This window comes from Oxyura jamaicensis, chromosome 4 (assembly GCF_011077185.1).
Source record: "Oxyura jamaicensis isolate SHBP4307 breed ruddy duck chromosome 4, BPBGC_Ojam_1.0, whole genome shotgun sequence".
Taxonomy (NCBI): Eukaryota; Metazoa; Chordata; class Aves; order Anseriformes; family Anatidae; genus Oxyura; species Oxyura jamaicensis.
In genome coordinates this window covers 70,753,225-70,777,796 of record NC_048896.1, presented here as the reverse complement: position 1 = coordinate 70,777,796, position 24,572 = coordinate 70,753,225, and the positions used below count along the sequence as shown (strand labels likewise).

The 24,572-nt window shown below is 37.3% G+C and overlaps 1 protein-coding gene across 1 annotated transcript; it reads left to right on the top strand.

The window, feature by feature from the left end:
- Window positions 1-5,322: 5,322 nt before the first annotated feature.
- On the top strand, window positions 5,323-22,856 carry GUF1 (GUF1 homolog, GTPase). The gene is made up of 17 exons (XM_035323962.1): window positions 5,323-5,563; window positions 6,546-6,657; window positions 8,020-8,168; window positions 8,434-8,514; window positions 8,943-9,020; window positions 9,419-9,502; window positions 9,840-9,904; window positions 10,921-11,124; window positions 12,566-12,705; window positions 13,890-14,013; window positions 14,593-14,725; window positions 16,948-17,091; window positions 18,099-18,232; window positions 19,208-19,309; window positions 20,077-20,196; window positions 21,214-21,250; window positions 22,225-22,856. Exons 1-17 carry the CDS (start codon window positions 5,426-5,428, stop codon window positions 22,360-22,362), a joined length of 1,983 nt encoding a protein of 660 aa, XP_035179853.1. The 5' UTR covers window positions 5,323-5,425; the 3' UTR covers window positions 22,363-22,856.
- The last annotated feature ends 1,716 nt before the right edge of the window (window positions 22,857-24,572 follow it).

Sequence of the window (24,572 nt, the reverse complement as noted above, 5' to 3'; positions counted from 1 at the left end):
CCTGAGGCAAATGGGGTGACTCTCCTTTTGGTTAAGAAACTCACTGTCTGACCAGATTACTTAATTCAGCTGTCTCTTAAGGCACCTCAGTATGCTGTGTAGACGTGCACTGAGAAGTTGAGTATTAGTGACCTGTCATATGAAGTGTTTAGAAGTTCCAAGGCTGAAATTTATTAACCCTTTTTTTTTTTTTTTTTTTTTTTTTTTTTTTTTTCCCAGGGTAAATTTTATCCTTTTAATTCAGTTCATTACTATGCAATTGCAAGCCTGTGAATTTGGCTTAGGAGAACACATTCTAGAGAAAGGGGAAATTTCTGCCAATGTTATCAGTAAGGAAATCACCGCTGCTCACAGCTGTGCCTCCCAGTGACAGAAAAGGTTTTTGGCATGGCAATTTAATGTGCAGCTAACTACATGTGGAGAATAGAAATCTTTGATTTGCTTTACCCACCTTCTGTCACAGAAGTCCTTACAAAGGACATACAGAACTCCTTCCCCTCCCCCCCCCCCTTTTTTTTAACAACCACCATGAAGTCTTACTCTGTTTTCATTTCTACATTTCCACAGTCCCATAGTGTTATCAAAGATTGCTTCCAAATTAGATATGTTCCCAACTGAATAGGAAGTGTTATACTTTCTGCTGTGCTTCATAGATACCATTCATTATCAATCGTGTGCATGTATATATATATATCTTATGCTAAGAAACCTAGGCTGCATTTTATCAGCTCATTTTCCCTGTCGAGGGAATGCTTGTTTACCTTTCCTATTGTCCACTTCATTGCGATATGCTATTCCATTCTGTGTAACCGTCACACTTAAGAAAGTTTAGCAGATGACTAAAATCACTGAATGTGTAAATGCTTACTTTTGCAATTTTGTCAGTGTATAGGAAAACATACAGCCCATATTAAAACTCAGGCTGACACCACATCAATTAGGGAACATATTTGCTTCTATTGAACACAATTGCCAGGAAATAACACAGAATACTGACTGATCTGAAACTATGTCAGAATTATATTAACTCTTTAACTTGAATAATCATTGATAAGACATGCAATGCTGCATCCATGCGTAGCTATAATAAAATTATTGCCTTGGGAATTAGACAATAAATTTATGTTTCTTTCTCTCTCTCTCTCTCTTTTTTTTTTTTCTTTTCCATATTTTCAGTCATGAATTGGTAAATATTTGAATTCATCATTCTATGTAGTTGGTCTCAATGTTAGTCAATACAGCTAATGATAACTACATTTAATTTATCCTCATTATAACTAATGTCTTGTGGAGTACAGGAAATGTTAATTGTATACATCCATCTATCACATTTTGACACATAAAAGGATCACTTGAAAATTCATGTTTATGCCACTAATATGCTGTCCTGTAAATACTTTAACATTTATTATTTTGCTGAACTGTACGTCTTTCCGTAAGTGTTCTAGTGAAAATACTTCATTGTATATGGAGCTCAAAGCAAATAGCTGAAAAATCTTTACATTTGCTTCACGTATTTGTGCAAGCTGAAAAATGAATGTAAAGACAGATGACTTTCTCTGTCATTTTTACTGTGCTCTATTGTGGCTTAATGAAAGATCAGTGATCTGAACTTGTTTAATATAATGTTGTGGCATGACTAGGAGTCACTCGTGAAAAGCAGGTCCATTCCTTGTTTTCATCTTTTATTTCAGAATGCTAAAATAGGTGAAGTTGCCAATAGCTCACTATTAAGGACCAATCTCTCTCTGTGTGGACCAGCACTCGCTCCACAGTTGTTGACACCATGCCACCAAGGCAGGTTCCAGCATGAAGATGCAGCGCCTGAGCTCATACAGCAACCTCTCCAGCATACCTCCTTGAATCACAGCTATATTCAGCCATTATATTCAGGTGTGCAGGTTCTCTAAGGAGCAGGTGTGGATTGTAAGTGCAACCTTAGTCACACTGTTTGGTTTGTAATAACTTTTGCTTCTGCAGGTATTTTTGTGACTACACAATTTTGTGTGTGTCATTACCCATAATGAAAAGCATATGCTGCTAGTCTGAATGTGCAATTTAGCTACCTCTGAAGGGTTTTTCTTTTTTTAATTCCTCAAACTTTGTAGATGTCTACATTGCTCTGTAGTGGTGATATTTGAAGACACTCTATAAAGCATAGTTTAATTCCTACTAATAAAGATATTTGACTATATAATAAAGATTTAGATTTGTTGGTATTCTTGTCTCTTAGGATAGTGAAGATAACACCCATTTAGCAGTTATGGGATCGCTATTTATGTTCTTTGTTACTACACTTAGGTAAGTCAACGTCTGCAGTGCATCAAACATTCTATGTTGAGCCAGAACAGAGTTTTTCTCCAAAAATGGCTGCTATACTTTGTATGCTATGGACCACAGCTTTGGATTCATGGCTCTTGTCACACTCATTGTCCATTCAAGAACATGCTTCTCATTCCCTATACATTTTCATGAATTTGCTAAAGGTCTCTATCCCATTACTACCTGAGTTCAATGTGATCAGCACAGCATAGTGAACTATCCTAGCAAATTTACTACTGCATGCTCCCTGGCTTGTATACATAGAAGTCTTGTACCCTCTGCACTATGTATCAGATACTTTTCTGCAGCCTTTTGAAATGAAGTAATTGTAACTCAAAATGAATTTATAAATTTCATATTTATATCCTGCTATTAAACCTCCTTTAAAGGTTTTAACCTCAAAATACACTCTATCTTGCTTTATCTGGCATGACTTCAGACTGTGAATCTTACAAATACATTTGTAGTTTTCTTAGCTACTTGGCATTTCTGAAATGTTTTATGTAGCTACAGCTGAAATTCTGATTAGATTGCACAAATGAGAAAGATAAAGCCAGTATATGTAAACTGAGGAGTGATCTTAGGCCTGCATATGTTTTCCCAAGTCTGTGAAACTTTAATGCAGTATGTTCAAATAAAAACAAAACAAACAGACAAAAAACTATGCAGGTAGTACTACCAGCTAAACTAGGGAAAATATAGACTAGAAGAATATCTGGAAAAGGCAATGTTAACCCATGAAGACTTTAATAAAGACTAACACATGGAAAGCATCTCTGAGAATACAACACCATTCTTCTGTTCCTAAAATTTTACAAAGCACAACTGAGAAAAAAAAGCCAGAAAGCTGTATGCTGATAATGTAGCAGGCATATAAGACAACAGATCCCTCTGTAAATAAATATTTCAGGAAAAATATCATAGAATCATAGAATTCACAGAATCATAGAATGGCTTGGCTCTTTTAGTTTAAAGCCATTCCCCCTTGACCTGTCATCATCTGCCTGAGCAAAAAGTTTTTCTCCATCTTTTTTATAAGGCCCCTTTAAGTACTGAAAAGCTGCAATAAGGTCACCCCTAATCCTTCTCTTCTCCAGACTGAACAATCCCAGATCCTTCAGCTGCTTCTCATAAGACTTGTGCTCCAGACCCCTCACCAGTTTTGCCGCCCTTCTCTGGACATGCTCCAGGGCCTCAATGTCTTTCTTGTAGTGAGGGGCCTAAAATGGAACACAGTATTCGAGCTGTGGCCTCACCAGACCAGGATGCCATTGGCCTTCTTGGCCACCTGAGCACACTGACGGCTCATGTTCAGCCGAGCATCAATCAACACTTCCAGGTCCCTTTCCTCTTTGCATTCTTCTAGCCACTCTGCCCCAAGACTATAGTGCTGCATGGGGTTACTGTGGCCAAAGTATAGGACCCGGCATTTGGTCTTGTTAAACCTCATCCCATTCGCCTTAGCCCAGCAGTCCAGCCTATCCAGATCCCTCTGAAAGGCCACTCTACCCTCAAGCAGATCGACACTACCTCCCAGCTTGGTGTCATCTGCAAATTTACTGAAGGTACACTCAATTGCCTCATCCAAGTCATCAATAAAGATATTAAACAAGATAGGTGTGCTGGGGACACCACTTGTAACCAGACACCAGCTGGACTTGATTCCATTAACCACTACCCACTGGGCACGGCCCTCCAGCCAGTTCTTTACTCAGAGAAGAGTATACCTGTCCAGGCCACAGAGAGACAGTTTCCCCACGAGAATACTGTGGGAGACCGTGTCAAAGGCTTTGCTGAAGTCTAAGTAGGCTACAACAACAACCCTTTCCTCATTTACCAGTCTGGTCACACGATCGCAGAAGGAGATGGTGTTGGACAAGCACAACCTGCCTTTTGTGAACCCATGCTGTCTGGGCGTGATCCCCTGGATGCCACGCAAGAGCCGTGTGACCTCACCCAAGATAATTTGCTCCATAACTTTCCCTGGAACCAAGGTCAGGCTGACAGGCCTGAATGTATAGAATGGGGGTTGAGAGGCCGGAACACAGCCCTGCGGAAAAACATCTGGGGGTTCTAGATGATGTCAAGGTGAAAAAGAGCCAATGGCATGTCCTTGCTGCCAAAAGGGCCAACCATATCATGGGTGCATCAAGCATGGCACTGATAGCTGGTTGAGGGAAGGGATTGTCCTGCTCCACTCTGCACTGGTGTGGCCTCACTTTGTGGAGTTTGGGCCTCAATTTGTGGAGTTTGGGCAATCACAGTATAAAAAGGTTGTAACACTATTAGAGAGCATCCAATGGAGGGCGATAGATGTGGTGAAGGGTCCAGAGGGGAAGATGTATGAGGAGCGGCTGAGGTCCTTTGATTTGTCCAGCCCAGAGCAGAGCAGGCTGAGGGGAGGCCTCATGGTGGCCTGCAGCTCCCTCAGGAGGGGAGCGGAGGGGCAGGCGCTGAGCTCTGCTCTCTGGGGACAGCGACAGGACCCGAGGGAACGGCATGGAGCTGGGACAGGGGAGGGTCAGGCTGGGGGTTAGGGAAAGGTTCTGCACCCAGAGGGTGGTCAGGCACTGGGACAAGCCCCTCAGAGAAGTGGTCACAGCACCAAGCCTGCCCGAGTTCAAGAAGTGTTTGGACAGTGCTCTCAGACACAAGGTCTGATTTTTGGGTGGTCCTGTGTGGAACCAGGAGTGAGATTCGATGATCCTTGTGGGTCCCTTCTTCCACCAACTCAGGATATTCTATGATTCTGTTAGTAACTGCAGCTGGACGGAACTATTTTTACCTATTTTTTTGTTGTTGTTGGTGGTGGTTTTTTTTTTGTTTTGTTTTGTTTTTGTTTTTGTTTTCCGCGAGGGGCGGACAGGAGGCGGAGGCGTTGCCCATATAGCTTCCGCCATCGGCCAAGGGTGCTTCCGGCGGCTCCTGTGGCGGCGGTCATTTTAGGGCTCCGGCGGGCGGGTCGTGAGGCGGCGCCGGGGCGGGCGGCGGGAGGAGCTGCTGCGGGGCCGCCAGGAGCCGCGGCGCTGAGGGCAGCGATCGGAGGCGGGCCGCCATGGGGGTTGAGGCCGCGCCGTGAGGGGCTGAGCCAGCGGCAGGCGCCATGGCTCTGGGCAGCAGGGCGGCCTTGTGGTGGGCCCGACTGCTTGGTCCCGGCCCCGCTGCCGCCCTGCGGGGTCCTCCGGTGTGGCTAGCCGCGGGGATTGTGGCGTGCCGGCGGCCCTATAGCTCCGGCGGCAAGGTGAGTCCCCACCCCGTGGCCGCGAAGTAGCCTGCTCGGGGTTTGCTTGGAGCGGGTCCAGGATTTGACGGCCCTCCGTGTAGAAGGCGGTTTTTTCAAACAGGTGGTTTCTTCTCGGGTCAGGCTTCACGCTGCAAGAGCATTTGCAGCCCTCTTGCAGTAGGAGGTCTTGCACTTAGAAGCCGAGGCATCCTGCGAGTGGTTACAACACATAACGTTGCTTTATGTAGCGCACTGATGCTTGTATAGGTCTCTGGGCTTTGCTAAAGATCTCCAGACATCTCTTTCTGCCAGGCCCGGAGCTGTAAGCACAGCCTGGGTAAGAGAGATGAGCAAGTGTATCTTTAACAATCAGGGATCAGTCTTCCAGCAGTTGTTACTAGGAGGTCCCCGGTACCTGATGGAAAAAGGCTTTGAAAAACACTTTTGTTGAAAGCTTTGAAAAGCAAAGCTGCCTGTCTTCAAAGTGTTGTATTACTTGGAATGAACAGGAGTAACAAAAATTAAAGTTTTAGTGTTGAACCTGTTCTGTGTGTGAGCCAAAGTAATCAGGCTTTTTCTACTTCTTTTTATTTGTACTTTAGCCAAAGTGCATGTTACCTGTAGCTTCCTTTTCAACCAAGGTGCTCCTTATTGTAAGGCTGTTGTTGCTATCTGAGCTGTTAGGTAATGTCACAGTAATGTCACAGCATTCTTCTTAAGTAGTTTAACAAACTTAAACTGTTTCAAGTTTTTCAACTTCTTGTATTCAAAGGAACGTAGTACCTTTCATAACACATTGCATGCTCCTTGATTAATAAATCAGAGAAATACATCTTTATGTGTGACTAAAATGCCAGCATTTTAAATACTGATGACAATTTAAGGTTTTCTACCTATGCCTATTCTACAGAAAAGCTACTTTTTTTTTTTTTAAAGGCTTAGGTGTATTGAACATAGAGATTGTATCTGTAGTTTGTGAAAATAAATTTCTGTTTTTCAGGAAAAAATAGATATGTCAACATATCCTGTGGAAAGCATAAGAAACTTCAGTATTATAGCTCACGTAGACCATGGCAAAAGTACACTAGCAGACAGACTGCTGGAAATTACAGGTAAGTGTTCTAATTTCATCCACACCACCTTCTCTTGACATGTAAATTTCTGTAGCTTTGATTACTACTAAACTTGCTCTTATCTTTGTTCTTCTTATTGCTAGGTTGCTTTCAGGTTGCCAATTTTGTAGTGTTATATATGTGAATAGCATGCACTTCTCTTCCTGGTTAAGATCTACTTACAAATAGGGGTAAGAAAGTGTGTAATCCTCACAAGGAAGGAATGTATTCTGGAAAGAGATTGAAAAGGAGTGTAGTTCCTAGTGTAAGATGCTACTCTTTTCATTCCTGACCAGTCATCCATTAGACCAGTACACAGCAAGTACAAGGCTTAACTGCTAGCTTTTGGGATGGATAGAAGGGACTGGTCATGACCTAGGCATTCTGGTTACAGTAGTTTTCAGAAGTGTGATTGAAAGAGGGAGGAACTAACTTTTTTTTTAATATGAAAGTAAGTGTGCCTCCCTCTTGAGAGCAAACTGTAAACAACTGTCTTTCATGGTGGGGAAGCTCACTGGTACTGAAGCTGATATAATCCTGTATGAGTAAGTACAGCTCTGTTTTGATTTAGATTTAGTGTGTAGAATAACTGCTAGTAGTCAAGTGTAAATTCTATGGATTCTCAGCTGATTCATAGATTTAATTTTTCCTTCACCCTAAGTGTTAGTGCAGTTGTTTTGCTTTCTTCTTCAGAGGTAACTTATTTTGGCCTCTTCTGAGATATTCTCTGTCTTCAGTGTTCTCATTTTTGTGTTGTTATTCAGGGAAGGAAAAAGAAACCCCCTTAAAAAATGAAAGTATGACAGAAGTGTTAAGGGATCTTTGCAGACATAACTGACACAGAAACTAGGCTTACCTTGGAGGAGAGAGAAAAGGTTACCTTAAAGGGTGCTCTGAGGTAAGCTGTAAAGCAGTTGCTATTTCTACCAAGAAGAGCCCAATTTAGGAGCAGAGCTTTACTTAGCTACTCAAAAATACCCTTTGGAAGATGGAATTTTCCTCATTAAGGAGTAGACAAAAAAAAAAGATTGGAGAGAAGCTTTAGATCAAAGTTATTAACTCATAAATGTCACTATGGGCAGCTTTACTTGTTACAGAATGTTATGACTCTGTGATAATGCTCTTTTTGCCTGTTTGGAGCAATGGAGCTGCTCTCCAGTGGTAAGAGTTAAAGTTTACTTAAACATCAAAATTATTTAGCTACTACTGAATCTCCAATTTAGACTTAACATACTCTTTTGTATCCTGTTTATTCAGGAAGGTGCAAGTCCCATGTTCTTCTGGTTAGTGGCATTTTCAAGAGTGGCTTATTTGCAGAGCCAATCTTTTAAATGAGGCTAATGAAACTTTTTTTCATCTTAGGAACGATTGCTAAAACTGACCGTAATAAACAAGTGCTGGATAAGTTGCAAGTGGAACGTGAAAGGGGAATTACAGTTAAAGCACAATCTGCATCTCTCTTTTACAATCATGAAGGAGTAAACTACCTCTTAAACCTTATTGACACGCCAGTAAGTTAAGTACAAACAGTGTTTCAATTACACAAAGTTAAATGTCTTTATATTTAAAAATAACCTACTAGATTTCTGGCTTCTTGTGTTTATTCAGTGCTTTCTTTCCCTTTTTTAGCTTTTCTTTTCCTTTTTTTATTATTAAAGGTTTTATTTGTGTTGAATTGTGTTTTGGATGGACAGATACACAAATGAAACTTTTATATAAGCTTTTGCAAAGGAGTCCAGAAATATGTGAAATAATAAACATTTATTTTCTCCACAGGGCCATGTAGATTTCAACTATGAAGTATCCCGGTCACTGTCTGCCTGTCAAGGTGTTATACTTGTAGTGGATGCAAATGAGGTGGTTTTCTTATTTCTTGTGTTCTGCTTAGAACTTCAGCAGTTTATGTAAGGAAATGATTTTAAATGTGGACATTAGATTTTACATATGGACATTCTCACAGAGTGTTTAGATGATAATGCTCTCTATGGCATACTTACGATTTTACTATCATTTATGATGCTATTTTTCCTTAATACGGTGTTACCTTTAAATAATTGATATCTATAAAAATGTAGCCACACATACAGCATTATTTTTTCTACATTCAGATAATGAGAAACGATACTTGAGAATTTTCTTTCTCAGCAATGTGTATAATGAATTACGACTTTGCATCTCCCAAGTGAAGGAGTAGATAAAATAGCAAAGTAGTCTTCTATTGTGCAATATGCTTAAAAAGAAACAGGGAAATTCTATGTTAAATGTCTTTAATGCATATTTTCTAGGGTATTCAAGCTCAGACGGTGGCAAACTTCTATCTTGCTTTTGAAGCACAACTTGCAATAATTCCTGTCATAAACAAGGTAATACAGTTTTAGTTTCATACTAAATAGTTCAGTTCTATAAACTTAAAGATTGCTAAGAAATGTGTCCTTAAATAGGAGCATATAATGAAAAATTAACTAGTATGTAATAAGAACTTCTGTATTTACTATCTTTGATATTTTACAGTAAATACTAGAAACTTCAGTTTTTATTTCCTAAAATACATGCAGAAGCACTTCTATAACCAACAATGAAAAATTGCACTGTTTTTAAACATGGTAGTGAAAAGTTCTTGATAGAGATATTTTCCTGAAAAATGTTTAGTATTTATGAATAAACATACAAAGATTCCTTAATTTGTACACTTGGAAACTACATTGCTGGATTGTGCATAAGATGCCATTGCCTGTATATTGAGCAATTTGTTGTTTTTTAGATTGATTTGAAGAATGCAGACCCTGAAAGAGTTGAAAAACAAATTGAGAAACTGTTCGATATCCCTGTTAATGAATGCATAAGGGTAAGATGTTTCATAATATTGTTTCATATTATTGTTTCAATATAAAGTTTCATAATATTGTTTTTAGTATTCCTGTATCTACTTTCTAGCTAAGGAAAGATGTGTACCCACAAATAATTAAACAGGCTGTCATCTGTCTGCATGTATTTGTCTGATTCACTAATGGCATTTATAATCAAGTAAGCTTTTTGTAGTAATAGCATCCTGTGCTTCAGATTGCTTGTATGGGTAGTATTGTCTATGACCACCGAAACTGTTTTAAGTAAAGATGATTTTTTAATGGATACTGAATAAGTGAAAAACATGTCTGATAAAATTATTATTGGGTTTGTTTTAGATTTCTGCTAAACAAGGGACAAACATTGAAAAAGTTCTTGAAAAGGTCATTGAGAAGATTCCACCGTAAGTTATGATACCTTGTAAGGTTATCTACAAAACAATGAGTTGTATTTATATGGTATATTGACAGGAGTTCTGCATTTACTATTAACTTACCATCAGTTATATATTTTATAAAGAGATGTGGGGGAAATCTAATTTTTGAGCTGGAGATCTAATTTTTGACTTGTAAATTTAAAAAAATGATACCACATTTAAGATACCTTTTAAAAAATGAATGTGTGTATCTGTGGTGAAACTTTAAGTATTAATGGATATCAGCAGACAAGACCTTTTTTTCTTAAGCAGGGGAGGGAAATGAATCCGTAATGAAAATTGAGAGGTAAGCCACTAAAGATGATGTTTTCATTGAATATATAGCTTCCATTTAAAGACATTGATTTCCCCCTGAAGCTCAGTGTTTGAGGGTATATTATTTCTTTTGAATGTTACGGTGTTACAGTGATAAAGGCTAAAACTGCTGAGTTTAGTGTTTCATATCCCAAACTCAATATTTAAAGTTAATTTTTATTTAAAGTTAACTTTTATCTAGGAATTTGACAAAACTTCTAAATTACAGTTAAGTTTCAAACCAGTGTTTTGCTTTTTTCTATTATTAGCTAATAATTGTAGTTCTCATACTAAGTAATTATAGTTAAAAAGAAATCACAACAAAAATCCAAGCTTAAGCTTCCATGAAAGATAACAAACAAAATATTGGTGGACTTTGTTTTAACCTGATTGTTGGAATATAACAGATTTTTTGTTTCTAAATAATACAGTATTTTATGTATCAGTTTCACTTGTGAAATGGCAATGATGGGTATGCATTTGGTTCTCTGCTATTCAAACAGGAAAAATTAAACGTAAAGACCTGCTGCATAATACATAGTTAAACAGTGAAATGAGGTCTGGTATGTGTTTGTTTACTGAAAATTACTCTATAGTTCCAGCTATATTAACAAGGATGCTTTTGGGGTGGGAGTGCTTGTCCATTTCATATTGAATGATAAATAATTGTTTTAAATCTTTTGTGGCAGACCCCATTTTAATACTACTGATCCGTTGAAAGCTTTAGTATTTGATTCCACCTTTGACCATTACCGAGGTGTCATAGCTAACATTGCTCTCTTTGGCGGAGAGATTCAGAAAGGGCATAAAATTGTTTCTGCACACACAAAGAAAAGATATGAAGTTAATGAAGTAGGAATTCTGACTCCAAATGAACAGCCAACAGATAAACTGTAAGTAAAAATTTCTTTCAATGGAACAAATAATAAATTGATGTAAAATACAAAATCCTATATTTCTGTTCTGTGTTTACTTTGAGTACTGAGGCTGAGTTTTCTGCTTTTGTTCTTTTTTGGTTTTATCTTTTCTTATTTGCAATTAAATGCTAAATGTCAGTCTCTTTCATTGTGGACATGCTGACACAAGCTTTGAAGGACTGCTTTTCAGGCACTGCCAGTGGGAGGGAGCCATTGTATCAGTGTACCTGTAGTACATGTAAAATCTGGACAGCTAGTTCTTTTTAAGACTAGCATTTGATATTCTTATGTAGCTGTCCAATTTATTTCTAGGAACTACCTTGTTTGAGAGTGGAAGGGAATGGGGCTTCATCTTAGTAATTGTTGCAGCATATTTTGAGGGTGGAAAACTTTAAATCCATGAATGCAACAGCTACCAGAAACTGGCTCCTCATGGCAGCAGTGGGAAGAAAATCAGGTACTCTGGAATTAGTGGAGAAGATTTATCAGTTTCCCCAAGTACATGTTATTCTCTTTCCTGGGAGATTCTGTAGTGAGAGATTATGTTACTGTGTGCGGTGGGGTGAACCCATCCAGCAATTAAGCACTCAGTCAGCCACTTGCTTACTTTCCTGACACCAGCAGGGCATGGGAAAGAATCAGAAGTGAAAATGAGGGAAAACTCATGGGTTGACATAGAGACAATAAATGGAAGGAGGGGAAAAAAGTAATACAAATTCAATCACTTACAATCACCCACAAGCAGCCTGATATCCAACCTGTCAATAAGTGGCCACCTTGAAAAGACTACACGCTCTGTTTTTTCTTACTGAGTGTGGCATTATGTGGCATGGAATAGCCCTTTGGGCAGTTTGGCTGTCCTGGCTGTGACACCTTCCAGCCAGCCTCTCACCCACCCAATGGTGTTACCAGTACTATTTTTGTCATGAACCTAAAACAGAGCACCATATGGGGATGCTGTTAAAAAAATATATATATATCCTATCAAAAAACAGTGAATTGCTTTTATCTGCCATGAGTTCCTCAATGTTGTAATGTACTAATGAAGGACGTTTATCTTTGTTTCTCCCATTTAGTGTATGAGAGTTGCTGTGGTGGCAGCTAAGAACTGTTCTGCCTTCTGTGTCTTAGATCTTTGACTGCTTCCTACTAGCTCTAGCTCTCAAATTGGGAATAGCACAGAATTTGAGGTCCAGAAGTAAATGTGCTGTTTAATTGTAACATCAATACATCTGCTTAAATCAACATGTCTCATTCCCTGAGATGAAGTTCACAACTCAGAGCAGAAACAGCTTAAATGTGGTTTTGGACTCTGCATGGGGGGTAATTTATTTGAATACCTGACTGGACTGGGGAAAAGTAGTGGAAATAGTGATAATGCAAAGAAACATGTCCATATAATCCCAATTTTATTCAGATATGCAGGACAGGTGGGCTACCTGATTGCTGGAATGAAAGAAGTAACAGAAGCCCAAATAGGAGACACACTGTTTATGCATAAACAGCCAGTGGAGCCTTTGCCTGGCTTTAAGTCAGCGAAGCCAATGGTTTTTGCAGGTGAGGAGTAAACTGATTAAAGGGAAACCATATTTTTTTTTTCCAGCAGCAAGAGCAGGAGAGCTGCTAAAGCTTTTAAAAGCTATTAGAGCTTCTAATGTATGCGTATATTAAGTGTTGTAAGGATTAGAATTGTAGCAAAATTAAGCTGCAGAGGCACATGCCATTTATATAGCTTTGTGTAATTTTTCCTTGTGTAATTTTGCCTGTTTGTGATTTAACAGGTGAGATTAATAATTGCAGGCTGGTTTTCGATGAATAAGAGACTAACATGTATTTTTAGCCATGGTTATTGCTGTTAATTGTCAGTAGTTTTTGTAGCTGGAAAAGAAGGATTGACACTTTGAAAAATTAAGTCCATTTTATTGGAATAGACTTTTTCATCTTGGTAATAATTTTTGTATACTTATTATGAAATCTTATTTCTTTTAAGAAATTAGCAACTTTTTCATTTTTGTTAAATGTGGTAAAGTACCAAAGCTAATATTCAAGATAGTTTAAAAAAAAAAAAAATGGACTTGCTAAGGTCAGTCAGTTCTGTTGAGTTGTTGCTGCCACCTTCAGTAACTACTACATATGCTATCTATGTATACAGAAGGGAAAAGTATAATCCTGTAAATGAGTTTTTTTTGTGTGCATGTCTGTTGCCTCCTGGTGAAGAGGAACCTACATAATGTGAACACACATGATGTGGAAAGTGGAACCTATTTCAAGCAGCAATTATACAGACAACTGCTTCTGTTCATTTAAAAAATTACAGAAACATTAGCAATGGCATTCTTATTTTTCTGTTCATTCTGACATGTTGAAGGGACATCCCTGTGACATTTGCCTGCTCACTTACTTATGCCAAACCTGTATAAACATACAGTAGGTCTGCAAAAAATTGAACTCAGATTTGCATCTTTCACAGCTGCGAAGGATTAGATGAGTACAGTGTACCTACTATTACGCTTTGAATCTTAATTTCTGTCTTTCCGAGGTGATCTAAAACTTTTTTGCAAAGACTTTATTTCAGATTTTTAAAAAAGTTAAATTTCTAGTTAGAACAAAGTTATTTCTGTTTTTATTATTGTGTTCATGGTAAGAGGCATATTTGAAAGGTAAGTACACACTAAATAACATGTGACTAAGTAAAGATAAAGTTCTCCATCACAGCACTTGTATCTAATATGTTTTCACAGGAATGTATCCTGCAGATCAAACAGAGTATAATAATCTAAAGAGTGCTTTGGAAAGGCTGACATTGAATGATTCCAGTGTGACAGTTCATCGTGACAGTAGCCTTGCCTTAGGAGCTGGATGGAGGTGAGGCTTTTATACTGTTTTCATTTTTGGAACTGTTCACAAGTTGAGAATGCAGGTTTAAGTCAACTGAAAATTGAACTAAAATGAATTCAGGGTCATAGAATGGTTTGAGTTGGAAGGGACCTTAAAGACCATCCAGTTCCAGCCCCCCTGCTATGGGCAGGGACACCTCCCGCCAGACGAGGATGCCCAAAGCCCTATCCAGCCTGGCCTTGAACACTGCCATACATGGGGCACCCACAGCTTCTCTGGACAGCCTGTTCTAGTACCTCACCACCCTCAAAGAACTGCCTCCTTCTAAAAGATTAGAATCTTTAATTCAGCTTAATGATAGGTAAAGATCAAAAGCATTTGTTTTTCTAATGTTGTGCATTCACATGGAATATGCAATTTGTTGTGATGTTGTTTGTTTTCAGATATTCAGTGTTCATTTTTAGGACTTCTATTTAATCTCTTGGATGTTCTTTGCTGTGCCTGATGTTGCCAAACTGTGTAAATATATCAGAGGGAAGAAAAAAGCACTCTGAAATTTAAGGTGATAAACAAGTACATAGACTGACAAGACTTTTTTTTTCCCAGATTGGGTTTTCTTGGTCTTTTACATATGGAAGTTTTTAATCAACGTTTGGAGCAAGAATATAATATGTCTGTTATTTTGACTGCACCTACTGTCCCATATAAAGCTATTCTTTCTTCAGCAAAGTTGATAAAGGTAAGTAAACACCAGCTTAAAAACCGCCTCTAATAAATGCATATACTTTCTTCTGTAGACTAGTACTTTATTTTATGGTAAACATTAAAAAAAAAAACTGATATTTAGCTTAAAGCTTATTTTAATGCTTTTTTTAAAGAATGTTAGCTTTTTTCCCCTTTCCACTTTAAGTGCTCTTCTTTGTGTTACCTGTAAACCTGTATTTGAAAATGGGAATAAATGACACAATATACAACACAGTATACCTCATATAGGATATTGTATGCAATGCAGCATTTCTTGTTGTATTCTTTTGAGTGCATACTGACTGGGCTGAGCTTAAAGGAGGGAAAATAATTTTCCAGACTTCCATCAGTAAGAAAATGTTAACATTTCTAGGAATAGCTTATAACAGTACTGTAGACTGGCAGGAATTGGTGAAGATGAGTCAATGTTTTATCACAGTGATACAGCTATATGCAAAGCTCATTGAACTGATAGCAATGAAAATTACTCTTTTTGAGACAGACAGACAAAGCTGGACTTAAGAAAATCTGACAGGAAGCTGCAGATAGGCTGACTCATTATTCATCATATACCTCTAAACACTATAGAAAATCTGTAAAATCCAAACTTGAATGAGAAATGTCTCATACCTTGCAGGTACAGCAACCTGGGACTTCTTTCTCTGCAGTTATTTTGATTTTTATCTTAAGAAATGTAGCAGCTATGAATTAAACAGTTGATGCCTCTGTTGCATAGGTGGTTCTTGGTTGCTGGTATGGGACACTGGAATAAAGTTTTCAAACAGTGTTGGATGTTGGGTCCTTGTTCAAAAACACTGTCTTACTGGGGAAAGTGATATAATCACTTGCTTTGTTGTGCAGGTGGGTTGTACACATGCAAATAAGAAACACGACCTTCTTTTTATCAGTATTTCAGAAGGATAATTCCTGTCCCTAAAGGGATGTTGAACTGGAAAATCTAGGTAATGAAAACACCTGCACAGGAATCAAAAATTTAAGTTCTAAGCCCACTGTTTAAGTTCTAAGCCTGTCTTTGTGAATATCACTGGCTAGCTCTGAGCACTTCTGTTTTAAAAAAACACTGGATAAAATGCTTAAGAATAGCTATCCTAGTGAACAGTAATTTCTATCACTTTTCCCAGAAACACTTTCAGGAACCAGATATAGAAAACAGTATTCATTCAGTTCTTCCAACTTTGCTTGAGGGATACAGAGGCAATAGTGTAAGTACTGTCAAGATTCAAACTTACTACAGTTCTTCTCAAAGTTCAGAAGTGAAAAAGATGCTATTTAATAGTAAATCCAACATTGAAACATTAAATTGTACTCATCTCCAAACAAGTTCATGTTCAGTCATTTGTTGAGTCTGTGAACTCTAGATACATACTTGTGTTTAAGACAGAATAATAGTTTCTAGGCTAATCAGGTCAATAAATCTATTATAATATTAAACACTGTCTCTTCTCTTAAGCTATTCCTGCAAAGTTCTTACATGGACCAACTTCCTTATACTGCATGGGATTCCAAGCTTTTAGTGTCAGAAATTTTAATACTAGTACGTGAAGAGACTGAGAATATTGATTTCATGTTTAGGGCAGTGTGGGAACTTAACGATGGGCAGTAAATAAGAGATCTCTTAGTGAAGGAGAACCAGAAATGCTGGACAACAGCTGCTTCATTGATGACTTTCCAGCTGTAACATTTTATGTGTAGCTCCATATAAAATGCTGTACTTTCAATCCATACAGACTCTGATTACCACAGTACATAATAAATTGTGCTATTTATGTAACTAAAACTGGAAAGATGCTCTATTTTATAAGGACTGAATTCATGTGTGAAAATAAGCTCTTGAAATTGATACAGAACTTAAAAAAAACATGAGGAAATAGAATTTCCTGTTTTGTTCTTGTAGTCTGCATTTTCACTAATTTCAAAGAAAAGAGTGTTTCAAGTTCATTACACAACAGATGATCTAGGTGACATGTTTAAAGATATGCTGATCCAGGAACTGCTATATGTGATGTCAAGTCTCTTTTAAAATTGTGCTTGGTGTGAATTTGAATTCCGTAAGTCACAGTTGTCCCCAAATAATTGAAACACTTTTTAGCCTTTTCCAATTCTGTATTTGCCTCATTTCCTACATTTCCTAAATATGTAATTCACTTTGCTTGTGAAATAACAGCGTCTGTTAGTTGATTTTTGTTTGTTTTTCAGGAGTATGGTAAAGCAGAGATTACCATTATCAGCCCTGCTCAGTTTCCTGATAAACTTTCAGTATCTGAATATTTGGAGCCAACTGTTCTTGGTACTATTGTAACGCCTCAAGAATATATTGGGAAAATAATTGTTTTGTGTCAGGTTGGTTTACAGTTTTAGTTCTTTGTCATATCTGTTTTTAAGATCTTCATATCATACTTTAAAAAAAGTGAAGTTTCTAGATAGCAATATATTAGGTAATAGTAAAGAATATCATTGACAGTAATTATTAATTTTTTTGAAGGAAAGTATTTTAAACTATTTTACACAGTGTAAAATTACTTCTATAGAATCCCTATACTGAAAGTTGTCATTCAAGCTCAATGACAATTAAGTACTTGCTTGAGCACTGCGTAATATAAATGTTCAAAGCTAGTTTTTTTTTTTCCTGAAAGAATGGAGTCTGCAGCAGGAGAGTAAGATCTTGTTTTTTAGAAGTAAATTCATGAAATAAGATACTTGTCAACACTTACTGAGGCTTTATATTTGTTTTCCAGTGCTTCACTGGAGAGTACACTTAAAATAGTGATGGTAAAATGTATTTCCCCAAGTGCATTTGAAATGCTCTTAACTAAAAATATTTCAACTACCATGTATATTGTCTTACATATTTGTTCACAGTATTTTTCTTCTAACAGTTCAAGATACATAATACAAAACAGTACAATAATTGTATGTTAGCACAGAATTATGTTCTATCGAAAGGAATTCGTAAAATATTAAGAATTTCCTCCTGGCAGGAAAGAACATGAGCATGCTAATCCTACTGTGTAATACTCTAATGTATGTGGAAAAAGTCAGTCGTAGTCAGATTTTGTGGAGTAGTGCCTATGCATTTAAAAAAAAAAAAAAATAAGCAGAAGTGGTTAAGGACTTCAGAAATTCAGCTTTCTGAGGGGATAGAGCTGAACCATTTGACCAATTAAGTTGCAACCACTTCATTTTTTGTAGTGCTGAAATTTATTTGAGACTTCAGCAGATTATCAAGAAGAGCCACTTTGTGGCTTGAGTTCTCTTGTGTAACCAGATAGTTGTTTATTTTAATGTGCTTTGTATTTATTTGTAGAAAATACATTTCAAGTGGACCTGAAATATTTTTTATTGTCTAGGACCGTAGAGCAGTCCAGAAAGATATGCTGTATATTGATGAACACAGGGTTATGCTAAAATACCTCTTTCCACTGAATGAAATTGTGGTGGATTTTTATGATGCTCTTAAGTCTCTGTCTTCTGGTTATGCAAGGTAACTATATCCTCCTTCGTTCTTCCTTCTCCCTCTGCCCTGGACCATGAGGAAGAAATGAAAAAAGATCTGAGAAGAACACATGGAAGGGCACAAAAAAGAATATTCCTTTGTTAGTGCTACAAGTCTAGTTTTACTTCAACCCTAATACATTAGATTCAATGTGAAGAATAGGAATAAATCTGAAGAGTTCTTAATATGCATTGCTACCTAATAATCACTTGAATTCGTGGTACTGTGTGACTTATCCTGTGTGACTTAGTGTGTCACTCGGTTCTAGATGGGTCTTTCTAATCTGTAATGAGAATGAGTTGGGCTCCAGCCCTTGATCATCTCCTTGATCGTCTTTGTGGCCTTCTTCTGGACCTGCTCTGTTCTACATCCTTCTTGTGCTGGGGGCCCCAGACCTGGACACAGTGCTCCAAGTGGGGCCTCACGAGGACAGAGTAGAGGGGGACAATCAGAGGATTCCCTTCTTTCAGAGGGAAATGTGGTTTTCAGACATTATCATAATGTGTCACATAAACAGCCTATCAAATGAGAGGGGTAAGAAGAAGAAAATAATGTTAGTGTTGGATTCCTTTGACATTTACAATACTCAGTGTTTAGAGGCTGTGTTGAAGGGCTGTGTTGACTGGAGTTTTAAGGAATTTCCAACTGACACTTCCAAGTGTTTGAAAAAACTCTTTAAGAGATTGCAATAAGCACGTGGATGTTTGATTGATTTTGCCTTGCTTAGTAGCTGGAAGATAAGATGTCCTCTGCTGCCTTGGAAACAAGATTTATCTGCAGCAAATTGAGTCATTTTGAATAACAGTGACCTACTGTGAGACTATTAAACATTATGCACCGATTTTAATAGCTCAAGTGTTGTATTAAGAACTGTTTACGGAAGTTAAAATTTAATGAACAAAGAATATGGAATATATTTTTTTTACAAAACCATTGCTAATGTTTAAGCTACTTTTTGTTTAGTTTTGATTATGAAGATGCAGGATACCAGGCAGCAGACCTTATCAAAATGGATATTCTTCTAAATGGAAATCCAGTTGAAGAACTGGCAACTATCATACACAGGTAGGTTGACTGGATTCTCTGCTCTAAAGAGCTAAGATTTCTTATTGATATACAATGAAAACATGTATTACTAATATATGATAATTGCTTGCTAAAACGATTCAGTGTACAGAAGTGTCTCAGGAGTTACTTGCTGGTGAAAGTAATGCCTTTGTTTCCAGTCTCTCTTCTCACAATGTCTTTGTTAGTTCTTCTTTCTATAACTTCAACATCCCTTTCCAATAACCCTGAGATCAACTTGTTTTTCTGTCCTCCTTCAAATGTTATCTTGTAATTCTCTAGACCTTTTGTTATTTTTCCAAAATCTGCTGTATATGCATAAGCTAAATATGGTTGGATAACTTTGATTAGCAGGTTGCTATAGTATGTTAAAACACAACCCAACTTTCATTGTAATATAAGGTATTTCCAAAATATAGGTATGAAAGGTCAAAAGGTCAACTTATTACAGAAATAATCAATAAAATTTCCCCTTGAACTTCTAGTTCAAAATAACATTTAAAGCTGTGAAATTATTCAATACAGCTTCAGTGTGATAGATGACTGGGATATTTATTACAAATTTTTTGAATTTATATGGAGGCCTTCTCTAATGGGTGACATACAAAGACTACTTATTAGAAGTAAGCTTGTTATCTGGTCAGTTTAACTCAGAAGGTAAAATGAAAACCTTTATTATAACTTTCTCAAACACTTTGTTCTATGGATATATTTGAGGAGTTGGTGACTTTCTGAAAACATTAACTTCTGAAAACTTTCTGCCTCAGTGATAAAGCTTACACTACTGGTAAATTCCTGTGCGAACGTTTAAAGGATGCTATACCTAGACAATTGTTTGAAATAGCCATTCAGGCTGCTATTGGCAAGAAAATAATTGCAAGAGAAACGTAAGTGAAACCATTGTTTTCCTCCTTTTTAAGCTATTTAAAGTTTGAACTTTTAATGTCTCATCTAATTTTATACATTATAATACTTTGACTTTACTGTGGAATATTTTTCCTGTATGTGCTGCCAGACTTCTTGGAATAAAAACACATCTGAGCTGTTACTATGAATAAGGACTTAAATATTTTAATTTAAATTGATACCATCTTAAATTGCCTGTGGTCAGCACATAATGGCCAAAGTATAACTTGCCACGTGTGTCCACTTCCTCTCTGGCAGTGGAAAAAGATTAAGTGTTGAAAAAGATTATCTGGCTGTGGAATAGTTTTTCTGTCAGTCAGCAAAATAAACTGAACAGTGCTACTGCAAAGGAAATGTGTTGCAAGCTGAGCACATACAGCTATTTCTAAGCAACACTCACTTTTAGAACAAACTGTTCACTTCACTGTTGTTTCATGTCATATTTTTGCTGTTGATGTCTAAACTAAATTTAAATTGTGGTTTAAAAAAAATAAAGGTACGGATCCAAGCAGAGATGCTGTAAGAACTCGTGTGCATATATGCTATATGTAATATAATGTATATAAGACTGATTTCAGGCCTTAAAGACTTCCTTTTGGACATGTCCAAATAAAATGTTCATGCCAGTCTACTGTCAAAGTGCAATTTGTATTCTTCACATGCTAAAGCTTGTCAGTGAGTTCTTACTTAAAAACTGTAGTTAAATGCATTTACTATTATGTAGGAAACCTGAATGTTGTGAGTCATAGCAGAAGTCCTAAATAATGAAATAACTTTTACATGCATGTTATGCACCTTAAGGAATATTTCTCAAATTGAGAAATGTGAATTAAAATCTCGTTTAAAGCTTCATCTTCTGTATACAGAGTATGAAAACAATTCTGGTGCTTTTTAAAAATCTAGCAGAAAAGCAATGCTCAGCATTTTGACAACTCGCTGTTCAGCTTTACAGGAGACGCCCTACTCTGTTAATATCCATATGGTATTCTATTTTACAGACTGAAAGCTTACAGAAAAAATGTTGTGGCAAAATGTGTAAGTTTCTTTATTTTTGTTTTTTATTATTTCTAATATATGTAAACCTAAGAGTCTTGCTAACATGGGCTATATCTCTTAAAAACCCAACAGAGACATGTCTTGCTTGTGTTCCAAATTGAATATTGACAGACACTTTTAAAATTTTAATTTTAAATTTGTGTAACCTTTTAGTTGCTTCCAGTAAGAGTGGGGATCAGGAGGAGTAATTGGCCTTTTCAAAGTTACACTCTTAGTGTCTGTGTTCACTCCCGTCTCTTCAACATCTTTCTAAATGTTGTAGACACATAATAAATGTATAACTTCACACATTTCCTAATTTTTTTTTCAGATGATTAACATAACTGTAATAAAGTGCTTCCTTAGACTGACTGGTTGCAATTAAACTACTACTTAGGTCTTCAGTAAAAAATCATAATGCCAACAGGACTGGACAAACCTATAGGAAAAGCATGATGCCTCAATTATCTTGTCCTCAGATCTCAAGCTAACATGTTAAAGATTAAGCGAGTGTCCCTTTCTCACAGCTATCAAGAGTTCTGACAACCTATGTTGGATGGTGTCCATTTAACACTGTATAAGGGTTCAGTTAATTTATCTAGATGTAAGCACCTAGTGGTAGTCAAGATGCCAGTGTATTAGAGCTGACATCCTGCTGCTGTTCCACAAGGATTTAGATAGCATACAGTATACCATAGTTGTATCTAATGTCAGCCAGGCTTATATGAGAATATTTATTATAAAAACATATATGTAACTGAATTTACCTGTAATTGTCCAAATGAAAGTGCTCAGTTGCTCCCGTTCTTTGTAGCTAGTGTTGTTTTTTTTTTTGAGATAACTGCAGTATAAAATCTTATTTTTTTTTAAATATAACCAGGCTTTTTGAGTATTGTTTAAGCCCTTGAGTTTAGTATTACTGAGGTGTACTGTAGTTGCATTTAAGCTTAATAAAATATTTTTCCTTTTCCTAGTATGGTGGAGACATTACAAGAAGAATGAAGCTTTTAAAAAGGCAGGCAGAGGGGAAGAAGTTAATGAGGAAAATTGGCAATGTGGAAGTACCAAGAGATGCCTTTATACGTGTTTTAAAGAGACAGCCTGACAAATAGATCACTGACATGCAGCTGATTATTGTTTTCTTACAGACATCAGCATACTTGAATTAATAGGTAATTTATCACTGAGTGATTAACTTTTATAATTTGCCTTAAAATGATGTAAATGTAAATATATATGGGAACATAAGCTTTGTACTTAACATATTCAGACTGTTGTAGATTATCATGAAGTTAGTTTCATTTTACTTCATTGAATCTAAAAATTATAATTGTACCTTCACCCAAGTTTGATACTCTTTAATACTTGCCTTTGTATGATAAAACAGGAAAAATGTGGCAAAAAGTTTGTTTAAAATAATTTAAAGGTAGGGATTTAAAAAAAAAAATGTTGCCACAAAAATACCATGTTACTTCTTTTACTTGCTAAAGTTGCTCTTTTCAGGAGATCACAGCAATAAAAGCTACTTATAGCTTTCTCCAATAATACTGATTCAGGCCTTAAAGACTTCCTTCTGGACATGTCCTAATAAAATGTTCATGCTAGTCTACTGTCAAAGTGCAATTTATATTCTTCACATGCTAAAGTTTTTTAGTGAGTTCTTATTTAAAAACTGTAGTTAAATGCATTTACTATTAGCTGTTGCTTTTGGTAGTGTAAACAAAGCAATCAGAAACACAAGTTAATGACCATACTGTTGTGGTTTAACCTGGCAAGCACCTAAACACCACACAGCTGTTTGCTTACCCTCCCCCTTCCTTCTCTGGCATGGGGGAGAGAAATGGGAAAGAGAAGTCTGTGGGTTGAGATAAAGACAGTTTATTAGGATAGGAAATAATAATAATAGTGTGTATGAAACAAGTGATGCACAATGCAATTGCTCACCACCTGCTGACCCATGCCTGAGCAGCTGGCCCCCCACCCTGTCTAGCCACCCCTATACATTGTTCAGCATGACGTCAGATGGTATGGAATACCCCTTTGGCCAGTTTGGGTCAGCTGTCCTGGGTCTGTCCCCTCCCAGCTCCTGCTGCACCCCCAGCCTGCCTGCTGACAGAGCAAAAAGCTGAAAAGTTCTTGGCTTAGTGTAAGCACTGTTCTGCAACAATTAAAACATCAGCATGTTATCAGCACTCTTCTCATCCTAATCCAAAACATAGCACCCTACCAGCTACCAGGAGGAAAATTAACTCTGCCCTAACGGAAACTAGGACGCATACTTATGACCATACAGTGTTTACAACTACTAGCGCACCTTCCAAAAGTTTTAAGGCTATTTCATAGATCTTCAGGACTAGTGTGGGGCTATGGAACCCTGTATCTAGAATTCCATAGCTTACTTCATTTCTGTTACATTCTTGTATATGCATAGTATATACTGGACATCCCAGTCAGCAGGGGTTTCTGAAAGACAGGTCCTGCCTCACTAACCTGATCTTCTATGACAAAATAATCTGTTTGGTGGACAAGGAACAGGCCGGGGATGTTGTTTACTTGGACTTTAGCAAGGCATTGATACTGTTTCCCACAGCCTTCTCCAAGATCAACTGGCTGCTTGGGGCTTGAACAGGTGGGTGTACTTGTTCAGTAGGTAAAAATGTGGCTGGTAGTGGTTGTGCTCAGAGTCATTGAATTAAATCTGGTTGGCAGCTGGTCACAAAGGGTGGTTCTTGGGGCTTACTCTTGGAGCCAGTTTTGTTTAATATCTTTACCAACAAGCTACATGAAGGGAGGTAAGGTTGCAGATGACACCAACTGCGGTGGGAGTGTTGATCTGCTTGAGGGGAAGAAAGCTCTGCAGAGGGATCTGGATAGACTGGACTGATGGGGCAGGGATAAAAGGGGATTTCCACTTACACTTGAACTCTATTGAGAAACCAGAGTTCCAAAAGGGGTCCAGTGCAAACCAAATTTGGGTTTTACATACATACACAAAATATACCAAAAAAAGAAATTTAAGTGGAAAGTTGGTCAAACCAATAGCTTCATAGTTTCTTGGTATTAAGTGTATACCTACCTTGTATAAGTGTATACCTGTTTCATTTAACTCTGACACTGGTAAAAATCTGTTTTACAGTTTAAGGCTGAAAATGTATTTGATAGCTTAGGGTCTGTGTGAAAGAGGTTTGTTAGTAGTTAAGAAAGATTTTGCTCTTTCATATGTATGTTGTAGGGCATCACTTTTTTTTACATTAAGCACAAAACTAGAAGCAGGACACAGAACAACAAACAAAATAAAACTCCAAGAATTTTCTTTTTCATC

What these genes read in the sequence shown, in the direction of transcription:
- GUF1 (XM_035323962.1), top strand. Translation starts at nt 5,426, where the DNA reads ATGGCTCTGGGCAGCAGGGCGGCCTTGTGGTGGGCCCGACTGCTTGGT. An exon ending in GAACAGCCAACAGATAAACT is followed by an intron (nt 11,125 to 12,565) that starts GTAAGTAAAAAT and finishes AATTTTATTCAG; the next exon opens with ATATGCAGGACAGGTGGGCT. An exon ending in AAATAATTGTTTTGTGTCAG is followed by an intron (nt 17,092 to 18,098) that starts GTTGGTTTACAG and finishes TTTATTGTCTAG; the next exon opens with GACCGTAGAGCAGTCCAGAA.